Source organism: Portunus trituberculatus, chromosome 32 (genome assembly GCF_017591435.1).
Source record: "Portunus trituberculatus isolate SZX2019 chromosome 32, ASM1759143v1, whole genome shotgun sequence".
Taxonomy (NCBI): Eukaryota; Metazoa; Arthropoda; class Malacostraca; order Decapoda; family Portunidae; genus Portunus; species Portunus trituberculatus.
In genome coordinates this window covers 14,724,504-14,737,003 of record NC_059286.1, presented here as the reverse complement: position 1 = coordinate 14,737,003, position 12,500 = coordinate 14,724,504, and the positions used below count along the sequence as shown (strand labels likewise).

Here is a 12,500-nt window from a genome sequence, read left to right as displayed (position 1 = left end):
GAGAGAGAGAGAGAGAGAGAGAGAGAGAAATGCTGTTGCTGAGATCCTTGTCATGATAACAACCATTACGGAAGGAGGAAGAGGAGAAGGAGGAGGAGGTAGAAGAAAGGTGAGGGGGGGAGGAGGAGTAATGGAGGTGAGTTTGCTTTCCTTGATGGTCTCCTCCTCCTCCTCCTCTTACTCTTCCTCCTCCTCCTCCTCCTCCTCCTCCTCCTCCTCCTCCTCCTCCTCCTCCTCCTCCTCCTCTTCCTCTTCCTTGTTATCAATGTTTATTTTTCGTGTGATATTTATGAGGGTGATGTTGATTATTATTATTATTATTATTATTATTATTATTATTATTATTATTATTGTTGTTGTTAATATTATTATTTTATTATTATTATTATTATTATTATTATTATTATCATTATTATCTTTGTTGTTGTTATCATCGTTAATGACGTCAGTAATATAATCAAGTTGTTTTGTTTCCTTGGGTATCACTGTGGTGGGTGTTATATCCTGTTAGAGCAGTGTTTCCCAACCTTTTCGCAGCGATTACCCAAAAATACAATTTCACAATCATCCATTACCCCAATGAACAAATACTCGTAATATAGGAAAAAAAGTAACTGTATTTCATACTTCAAAAACAGACAAAATAGAAACTATGCAACACAATAATGCAAATCTATAATACGAAAAGAAGTAATTTTAGTTCATACATAGAAAGCAGAAAAAATTAATAGAAATCTTCATTGAAATTATATGAAAATGTAAACTGATTGCCTCATCCCATGCCAAACATCCATTACCCCAAAAATATGGGGTCATTACCCCACTGGGGTAATTTACCCCTAGGTTGGGAACCACTGTGTTAGAGAGAGAGAGAGAGAGAGAGAGAGAGAGAGAGAGAGAGAGAGAGAGAGAGAGAATACTTTAAGCCTGTTTCAGTTTTCTGCTGAGAATCACAAATTAATAAGTAATTAAACAAACATAGAACAAAGATAAAAGTAATGAACGGATTAATACATATGATACATGTAAGTCACACACACGCACACGAGAGAGAGAGAGAGAGAGAGAGAGAGAGAGAGAGAGAGAGAGAGAGAGAGAGAGAAGTATTAAAGTTGCGAGAAGCATTGTGTTGTAGTGTATTGCTGTTAGTCTTGTTTGTGTGGCACGGAACACGAATATTCTCCCCCCTTGCGTTGTGTTGCCTTGTGTTGCAGTGGCCAGCATACGCAGAAAAACTCTTTAAATTCCTTTGCGTTGAGTCAGTGTTGCTACAAAAGACACATGCAGCTTTTTGGGTGTTGCATTATGCCGTATTGTTATTTTTTGTGTTGCAGTGGCCAAGGTACTGAGCAACACCTTGTATTCTTCAGTTCAGTGTTCTTAGTGTTTTCACAATATGCAATAAACTCGAGTCTTTGTGTGTGTTGTGTTGTGTTAGTGTTGCTATGATATACAGAAGATTAGAAACACGCGAGACTTTGCTATATTGTGTTGTGTGTCGCATGTTGTCTTGTTCGTGTATTTATTTTGTGTTGCAGAGGTTAAGATACATATATAGCACCGTGAATTAGTGAGTCTTGTGTTGTTATTGTGTTGCTATGAGAAAAAGAAAAAATCTACATGAATTTTGCGTATGTAGTGTGTTGCACTATGTTGCATCGGCCAAGGACAACACAACAGCAATAAAAAAAAACAAGATCCACTGAGATGCTAGTCCCAAAAGAGTGTTGCGTTGCGTTGCGTTGCAGTGACAAAGATACACAAAAGCACTGCCACCTACCATTAGTGTGTTGCTACAATGAACACTAGAAACACATGAAGCTTTGTGTATTGTGCTGTGGGGAGTGTTGAGTTGATAGGCCACAGTGTTGTAGTGGAAGACAGGAAACTCACTATGAAGTAATTAGACACCAATTCACGCCATCTATATGTAATGATTGGTATTAGATCTGAGAACAGCGCCATCTATTGCTAAGCTTTCGATCTAGACTGCCATCAATTGCTAAGCTTATGAACTCTCTTACCATCTGCATATTAGCTAATGGTGGGTGTGTGAACTGAAACTGGCCTGCATTGGTAAGGTTTTGATATACACTGCCCCCTATTGGTTAGCTTATGAACTGCCTTAGCGTCTGTATATTGGCTGGTATTGGGTGTGTGAACGGAGACTGGGTTGTATTGGTAATGTTATGATATACACTGCCCTCTCTTGGTTAGCTTATGCATATTAGCTAGTGGTGAGTGTGTGGACTAAGGTTTGTTATGCGTACGAATTATTGAGCGATTGTACGGTTGTCTGGCTTTGATTCCATGAAGTGTTGGATGTGCTGTACTCCCGAAGAAATGGAAGACAAGAGAGGGACAAAGAGATAAAAAGTAAAGAAAATGAAAGAGGAAAAGTAGGAAGAGTAATAGGACAAACACTCAGTAAAATAGGATAAACACTTCAGAATCTGGCTAATCATTTCTTTGGCCTTTGAAAACAGTCGTAGTATTTTTTTTTTTTATGGATCTAGAGAAAGATTAACAATATTTCTACATAGTTAACAGGAGAAACGCTCTTGAGAATCTGGCTCACTATTTCTGTTGCCTTTGAAAACAGTATATATATTTTTTATGGTTCTAGGGAAAGATTAACAAGATTTCTGTACAATTAATAGAAGAATGAGTCTTGAGAACCTAGCTAATTATCCGTTTGGCCTTTAAAAACAGTCGTAGTAATGTATTTTATAGTTCTAGTGAAAGCTTAACGTGATTTCTACATAGCAATCATCTCTATTGCCCTTGAAAATAATGAGATAGTGAAAGATTAGCAAGATTACTATATAATTAACTGGAGAAACTGTCTTGAGAACCCGGCTGACCATCTCTATTGCCTTTGAAAACAGTCGTAGTGAGAGATCAAAGTGTTTTAGAATACGGGCTTTGGTAACACCGCCATCTATTGACAAGCTGAAGAACATTCGGCAAGCAGTGAGGGGCTTTTTAACACCGCCATCTATTGACAAGTTGAGGAACATTTGGCAAGCAGTGAGGGGCTTTGTAACACCGCCATCTATTGACAAGCTGAGGAACATTCGGCAAGCAGTGAGGAGCTTTGTAACACCGCCATCCATTGACAAGCTGAGGAACATTTGGCAAGCAGTGAGGGGCTTTTTAACACCGCCATCTATTGACTACCTGAGGAACATTTGGCAAGCAGTGAGGAGCTTTTTAACACCGCCATCTATTAACAAGCTGAAGAACATTTGGCAAGCAGTGAGGGCTTTTAACACCGCCATCTATTGACTACCTGAGGAACATTTGGCAAGCAGTGAGGGGCTTTGTATTTGTAACACCGCCATCCATTGACAAGAGGGGGAAGGTTTGGTACAAGCAGTGAGGGCCAGCTATTGACGAGGTGAGGAGCGTTTGGTGCAAGCAGTGAGGCGGTTCGAATACTACTATTGATGAGACAGTAGCGTGACGGCCAGCATACTCATTCCCCCATAAAGGTTTCCGGGAAGAAGCATTGATGTTGGCATCCCTCCATGACTCACCGCTGCTCTCATGAACCCTGACAACGTGCATCAATCCTGCAGTCTTCTCTGTTCATCTGTCTGTTGTATTTCACTCGATAATCTTTCTTTTTATTCATTTATTTAGCTAGTTGTATGTTAGTTATTGTATGTAAGATGGACAACAGCTAAAGACAACGAAATTGAAAGCAAATTAAAGAAAATATTTAAAAAAAGACCCAATGATTTTCCGTGACATTTTTTTTTATTCATGTGTTTACTAATTTATTGTATACAGGAGAAGTACAAGCTAAAGACAACAAAAATTAGATATATAAAAAAGCCTTTTAGAATTCATTGATAATCTCTTTCTTGTCTACTTATTTGCTTATATTTTATTGTATATAGAAGGAACACCAGGTCAGGGCAACACAGAATAACAGATTAAAAGAAATAAAAGACCCAATGAGGTGCCACTCAAAATAAATGAATAAATAAATAGATAAATAAAATAATGTCAATATTTCTAGCTGCAATAGGTCATCATGCCTACAGGTCCCAGTTTTGACGAATTATCTTTCATATTCATTCCTATTTCGTGTTTTCCTCTCGATAGGATGATTGAACCATGAAAAGTGTACAGAGCCACCAGTCAGTCTTACACGTGGCAGTCTCCGTGACTCAGCGCCATTGACAACATGCCTTCTTGGTCAGAAATCCAGTAATCTTTCGTATTCACTTCTATTTCTTTTTTCCCCCTCTTAGTCATAAGAACACGAAGAAAGAGGCTGCAAGAAGTTGTCAGACCTACACGTGGCTAATCTTTATAAAACACTTATATACACCTGTCATAGGAATATAGTTGATTAAGAAAGCTGACGTATTAACTTGTTTCTCTCTCTCAGCCATAAGACAATAAATGAAGAAAGCTGCAGTAAGTTATCAGACATAGACATGGCTAATCTCTTTATAAAACACTTATATACACCTGTCTTAGGAATATAGTTAATTAAGAAAGCTGATGTATTAATTTGTTTCTCTCTCAGTCATAAGACAATAAAGAAAGAAAGGTGCAGTAAGTTTTCAGACATAGACGTGGCTAATCTCTTTGTAGAACGCTTATATCCACCTACCATAAGAAATCAATCGACAATGAAAGCTGCAAGAAGTTACCCAGACCTACACGAAGCAGTCCCAATATAGAACAAACCTTCCTCTTTCCACCTCTCATTCCCAAACCATAATTTTGTCATGTCTTTTAAAAGCTTTCTGATAACTTGGCACACAGCTTGATTACTGAGTCTTTCTATTCATACACCAGTCTATTTGTGTCTCTTGATATGCTTATGGTTTGTCAGTTACCAAACAGAACTTTTGACTGAAGAAAACAAACAAGTAAAAAATGAGTGGTAAAAGATTGTGCGACTCATAGACTTTTCCACAGTGACTTCTCCTTTCACAACATTAATAAGTCTTCAACACGCTCTTCTCGCTGTGCCTTCCTCAGTCACACTCATTGCAAGCATATGTCTTCTTTTACTGCATCGACAAATTCCTTAAGTTTCTCTCTCTTTCCCCTACCTGCAAGTCATCCCCAGCCTTCCCCTGCCCACACACACACACACACACACACACACACACACACACACACACACACACACACACACACACACACCGCGTAGTGTAGTGGTTAGCACGCTCGACTCACACTCGAGAGGGTCCGGGTTCGAATCCCGGAGGCGGCGAGGCAAATGGGCAAGCCTCTTAATGTGTAGCCCCTGTTCACCTAGCAGTAAATAGGTACGGGATGTAACTCGAGGGGTTGTGGCCTTGCTTTCCCGGTGTGTGGAGTGTGTTGTGGTCTCAGTCCTATCCGAAGACCGGTCTATGAGCTCTGAGCTCGCTCCGTAATGGGGAAGACTGGCTGGGTGACCAGCAGACGACCGAGGAGGTGAATTACACACACACACACACACACACACACACACACACACACACACACACACACACACACACACACACACACACACACACACACACACACACACACACGTAAATACTCACAAAAAGAAAGAAAATAAAGGAAATCTGTATTAATGTGCCGTTTGAAAGTAGCTCCATAAATAAGGATTGTTGTGTTGTGTGTTGTGTTGCAGATGTAAGGTTTATATAAAGGAAATATATTAAAATGTGTTATAAATTAAGAAAAGAGAGAAAGAAAATGGAATCTATGAGTATAACTATCAGTATACAGTTTAAAAGTAACAGCCTTGAGTAGCCATTGTGTGTGTGTGTGTGTGTGTGTGTGTGTGTGTGTGTGTGTGTGTGTTTGTTTGTTTGTATGTTGATATGTCACTGTAGTTCTCCTTTGTAAATAAACTAACTGACTAACTAGGGGTTTAGATAAATCCAAAATAAAAAATAAAAAGTACAAATACACAATGCAAAAGGAAAAAAAAAAAAAACTATTGTATCATTAAAGAACAACAACCAAGACTTCTTCAACCCCTTCAGTACCATGACGCATTTTCATATTCATTTTAGTTACTATTTGGTGATTTTATGCAGCTCCAGAAACTCATTTGGGGCATTGAAATAATGAAAACTGTGGTAATTAATCTTCTGACCTCCATAGGCCCTTCCTAATGTCAATAAGATAGTCTTATCGTACATAAATCTCAAGGAAAAAATGTGTTACAGTATTGAAGGGTTAAGTAACCATTGCTAATTGTTGTGTTGGGTTAAGGTAAAACAAATCTATCATAATGTGTCGTAGATGTGCAAAAATAAATAAATGAGTAAACTAACAATGTGTGGTATCAAAAGTATCAACCCGCACATCATTAAGTAGCCATTGTTGTGTGTTGTATTGTTTATATAAAGGAAATCTGTTATAATGTGTCATGAATGAGTTAATCTCTTCAGTACCGGGAAGCGTTTTCATATTCATTCTGGTTACTATTTTGGCGATTTTATACAAGTTCCGAAATATATGTTGGGATTAGAATAGCGAAGACTCTAACCATTAACCTCTTCAATACTGAGACACTTTTTTTACTATGATTTCTGGGTATAATTAAGCGATTTTATTTGTATTAGGAATGATCTATGGAGGTCAAAAGATTAATGGCCTGAGTCTTCACTGTTCTAACCCTCACATAAGTTAACTAGAATAAATGTGAAAACGCGTCATGGTACTGAAGGTGCTAATCCTCTGATCTCCATAGACCCTTCCTAATGCAAATGAAATCGTCTAATCATACACAAAAATCAAGGTATAAATGCGTCTCAGTATTGAAGGGGATAAAGCAAAGAAGAGAGAGAAAAAAGAAAAAAAGGGTCTTTGAGTATAACAATGTGTCGTTTGAAAGTAACAATCAAGATATCGTAAATAACCATTGCTATGTGTTGCTGTTTATATAAATACAAAAAATAAGAAAAAAATTCAACGAATACAGATACACAATACAAAAAAGAATCTGTATAAGTGTATCATTTAACCCCTTCAGTACCATGACGCGTTTCCACCATATTCTGCTTACTATCTGGTGAATTTATATACCTTCAGAGACTCATGTAGGCGATTAAGATTGTGAAGACTATGGCCATTAATCTTCTGACCTCAATAGATCCTTCCTAATGTCAATAAAATGGTCTAATCGTACACAAATCACAAGATGAAAATGTCTCGCTTAATATTTGATGATTTTATGCACCTTCAGAAACTCATATGAGGGGATTAGAATATTGAAGACTGGCCATTAATCTTCTGACCTCAATGGATCCTTCCTAATGTCAATAAAATGGTCTAATCGTACACAAGGTAAAAATGTGTCCCAGTATTGAATAGGTTAAAAGTAACAACAGCAACCTTGAATAACCATCGTTGTGTTGTGTTGTGTTGCAGGTGATGTAGAATGGGCAACTTGCTGAGGCTGCTCGCAAGGGACGACGCGGGGAACAGCTGTTGCTCTCACCAGAAGTACGATGTCTTCCTTGACTTTGAGAGTAAGTACTAAATGTTGAACTGTGGCTGTGACTGACTGACACACACACACACACACACACACACACACACACACACACACACACACACACACACACACACACACACACACACACACACACACACACACACACACACACCTCTCTCTCTCTCTCTCTCTCTCACTCGTTTTTTTTTTTTTTTCGTTGGTGGTTGTGATAGTGGTGTTATTGTGTCTTTTCTTCTTCTCTTCCTCGTCTTTTTCTTCTTTTTTCTTCTTTTAATTTTTTCATCTTTACTTCCTCCTCATCGTTGTCCTCCTCCTCCTCCTCCTCCTCCTCCTCCTCCTCCTCCTCCTCCTCCTTCCTCTTCTTCTTCTTCTTCTTCTTCTTCTTCTTCTTCTTCTTCTTCTTCTTCTTCTTCTTCTTCTTCTTCTTCTTCTTCTTCTTCTTCTTCTTCTTCTTCTTCTTCTTCTTCTTCTTCTTCTTCTTCTTCTTCTTCTTCTACTACTACTACTACTACTACTACTACTACTACTACTACTACTACGGCATACAAAAGACATCAGAGAGAGAGAGAGAGAGAGAGAGAGAGAGAGAGAGAGAGAGAGAGAGATGGTGCGTGCGTTTGTTTGTGTGTTTACCTCTATAACTTCCAACTGTGTCCGTTTGTGTAACTTGATAGTGACGCGCGTATACCATTATTGCACACACACACACACACACACACACACACACACACACACACACACACACATCTTATCACCATTCTCACCCTAGCATCCTTCTTTTCATCCTTTTCTTTCATCCAACCACCTTCAATGTACAGTATTCTTTCACCCAAACATTAGTAATACTCTTCTTTTCACCCATATAACCTCTCTACATCCTTTTCTTTCACCCAAACACTTATGATACTCTCTTCACCCATACAGTGTCTCCACATCCATTCTTTCAACCAAACTCCATCAGTATACAATTTTTCTTTCATCCAAACATTAATAACATCATTTCTCTCTCCCTTTCTCTCACTCAAACACCTCGAATACATCTTTTTTTTCACCGAAGTGCTTATAACCCCCTTTCTTCCATCCATCCCTTCACTAAACACCCTCAGTACATCCTTTTCCTTCATCCAAATGCTTATAACATCCTTCCTGTCATCCTTTTACACTCAAATACTTTAATATACAGTTTTCTCTCACCCAAATACTCTGAATACATGTTTTTTTCACCCAGTCACTCAAAACACCCTTCCTTCCATCCATCCCATTACTAAACACCCCCAATAGTCAATACATCATTTTCTTTCACCCGTTATAACTCTTTCACCCTTCTACACTCAAACACCTTCAATATTCAGTTTTCTATCGTGCACCCAAGCGCCTTCAATATACAGTTTTCTTGTACCCAAGCGCTTATAACAGCCTTTCACCCTTTCCTTCATTCAAACACCTTTAGTATACAGTTTTCTTTCACCCAAGCGCTTATAACATCCTTCATTTCGCCCTTTCCTGCATTCAAACACCTTCATTATACAGTTTTCATTTACCCAAGCGCTTTTAACACCCTTCATTTCACCCTTTCCTTCATTCAAACACCTTTAGTATACAATTTTCTTTCACCCCAAGCGCTTATAACATCCTTCGTTTTACCCCTTCCTTCACTCAAACACCTGCAGCATACAGCTTTCTTTCGCCCAAACATTTATAACACTCCGTCTCACCCCCCGCTGCAGACGCCGAGCCGAGTGAACAGGAACGCCATCTATACGAGGATGTGGCGACGGTGCTCCGGGGCTCACATGCAGTCATCAGTGAACTGCAGCAGTACAAGGGCGCCGCCAAGGAGATCAGGGAGGTAAGCAGTAGGATCTGAGGTTAAGGAAAGGAGTTGTATTTTTAAAAGGGATTTTATAAGACGGAGTTGTAATAGAGATTGCTTTTTGTTTTATTGGCTTATGTTACACTACCAAGGGATCTAAGATGAAGGGAAGAGGGTTGTATTATTTTTAAAAGGGATTTCATAAGTTTTAGTTGCAATAGAAACTGGTTTGATTTCGTATGCTTACGTTATATCAAAAGAGTATTATACAAGGGATCCGAGATGAAGGAAATGGGCATTGTAGTGTTTTTAAAGGGATTTCATAAGATGGTGTTGTAATAGACACTTTGGTTTTTATTTCATTGGTTTACGTTACACCAGAAGAGTTTATACAAGAGATCCGTGATGAAGGAAAGAGGTTTGTAGTATTTTAAAAGGGATTTCATAAGATGGTGTTGTAATAGACACTTTGGTTTTATTTTTTTGGTTTACGTTAGACCAGAAGGAAAGAGGTTTGTAGTATTTTTAAAGCTATTTCATGAGTTGAAGTTGTAATAGACTAGTTTGATTTCATTGGTTTACGTTTCACCAGCTTTTAAAGTGAATACAAGGGAGCGAAGGAGGATTAAAGAGAATTGCTACGTATTAAAGAGTGCATCAAATGGGTTTTACACTGGGACAGAGCCTGAAGTTTGGTTATGTTGCACTTCACTACACTTGGAATAGAAGAGTTTTTGTAAATTAATGAAAAAGAATCAAAGAGGATTACAACACTTTAAGGTATTCGTAAGGGATTTCTAATTGTTATGGAATCTCAAGTTCGATTCTATCGTTCTACGTTTCACTGATTACAGAAGAAGGGTTTTCACAGTGTTTCTAAGGAGAAAGAGGATCATAGAGTAATACAAAGTATTTCGTAAGCATTTCAAAGGATTTCAAACAACAGAACACTCTTCGATTAATTTTTGCTGCACTACATTTCACTTGATAAAAAAGAAAGGATTTTACAAGGGATCGAGGAAGGATTAAAGAAAATTATAGAGTATATTACAGGATGTTTCAGAATCATTTCAAATAGTAACAGGTCTTGAAAGATTGCCTACAATATATTACGCTTCACAAACTATGGAAGAAAAGATGATCAACAAAGGCCGAAGAATATCTAAAAGGATTATAACCTGTTTAAAAAGGGATTATATAAGGATTTCAAGGGATTTTAAATAAGATCAGAGCCTGGGTTTTTAAAATTATTACATTGGGGTGTTCTAAATATAAAAGAAAATTTTTGTAAGGTATTGATGTGTGAGAAAAGGGGATTTAGATAAAAAGAAAAGGATTTTAAACAGAATTTGAGTCACAGCTTTGATTTATGCAGCACAATCTACAGAATTAAGTATTTTACAAGGGATCGGTGAGGGAGAAAGAGGATTATAACATTCAAAAAGGGATTTCATTAGGACTTTAGGGGTTTCATACATTAATAGGGCTTGGGATTTGATTGCTTTACATTACGGTACATTTATTACGGAAATTTATGCAAAGGATCGAAGACTTAACCCTTCCATTACCTTCTTTATTCTTCCTACCGCTGTGGAAACTGGAAGAAAGAGTATTGCAATATTCAAGTACAGATTTCATAAGGATTTCAAGCCTTTGATTGCATTACAGTACATTTGTTACGGAAGTTTATGCAAATTATCGAAGAATTAACCTTTTTACTGGTTTGATTGTCCTTCCTTGATCTTTCTAGTGCTGTGAAAACTATTTGCAAGGAGACGGAAAGAAGGAAAGAAGGTTATTTTTTCTTCTTATGTGTTACAAATATTTACGAAAGCTTAGAATAAAATGATGTCTAAAAAAGTTGTAGGTATTAGAAAAAACATGAATTAAGGTGAACTACAAAATATAACAAGGGATCTCGCATTACAACACAACTGAAGATTACATTCAATTATACCACGTTGCATGAAAAGCCAAAATAGTTATAGATATTAGAAAAAAACAAACAAACATGTAGCAGTGAACTAAAGAGAATTACAGAACAAAACAAGGATTTCAAAATGACCTCACATTACGACAGAGATTGTACTGAATTACACCACGTTGCATTAAAAATAGTCAAAATAATTATGAATATTAGAAAAAAAATCTAGCAATGAACTAAAGAAAATTACAAACTATAACAGGGATTTCAAATTGAGCTCGCATTACGACAGAGCTACAGATTATATTGAATTACATACACCACGTTGCATTAAAAATAGTCAAAATAACCATGAATATTAGAAAAAAAACATATCTAGCAGTGAACTAAAGAGAATTACGAAATATAACGGATTTCAAAATTATGTCGCAATACGACAGAGCTACAGATTACATTCCATTACAACACGCTGCATGAAAGTAGTCCAAATAGTAAAAAAAAAAAAAAAAAAACATATCTAGTTGTGAATAAAAGAGTCACATAACATAAGCCCCCCCTCCCCGAGCAACTTTTAATTGCTAGTTGTCACAGCAAAAAAATTGTCAAAAATAGAACGCACACATCTATATGGCTGCCTGCACATGGATAATTTTTCCTAAGGCGACAACAAATTGTGAGGTGTTTGCGGTCAATTTCTTCGACAACACAACTATTGTCGGCAACTGTTGCAGGCGATAGAAAACGTTATTTCAAATGGGAGCGCCACACGAGCAACTTTTCGTTGCTTCACAAAGTATTGGTTATAGCAAATCAAATCAGTCACAGCTACAGTGATGTGTAGTAAAGAAAGTAGTCATGTTATTTCTTTTCTGAGAACTGTTAATGGGTTTTTTTTTTCATTTCTCTGTACTGTTATTTCAAGAAGAATCATTAATTATGTCAATAAATTACATATGATATGAATTTACATTTCCATGCCCTTGCTGGCCTAAACCCTCGGAAGGCTTATGGACCTGATGGGGTCCCTCCTATTGTTCTCAAAAACTGTGCTTCTGTGCTTGCACCTTGCCTGGCCAAACTCTTCCAACTTTGTCTATCGACTTCTACCTTTCCTTCCTGCTGGAAGTTCGCCTACATTCAGCCTGTTCCTAAAAAGGGTGACCGTTCTAACCCCTCAAACTACCGTCCTATAGCTTTAATCTCTTGCTTGTCTAAAGTTTTTGAATCTATCCTGAATAGGAAGATTCTCAAACATCTGTCACTTCACAATC

At 37.6% G+C, this 12,500-nt stretch overlaps 1 protein-coding gene across 1 annotated transcript in view; it reads left to right on the top strand.

Moving 5' to 3' along the window:
• Nucleotides 1-12,500, top strand: part of LOC123511932 (CYFIP-related Rac1 interactor B-like) — a 50,961-nt gene that overhangs the window by 8,416 nt on the left and 30,045 nt on the right. The window contains exons 2-3 of the mRNA XM_045268036.1: nt 7,405-7,505; nt 9,220-9,341. Coding sequence (XP_045123971.1) covers nt 7,415-7,505; nt 9,220-9,341 — 213 coding nt within the window. The 5' untranslated portion in view covers nt 7,405-7,414. The remainder of the gene's footprint in view (nt 1-7,404; nt 7,506-9,219; nt 9,342-12,500) is intronic.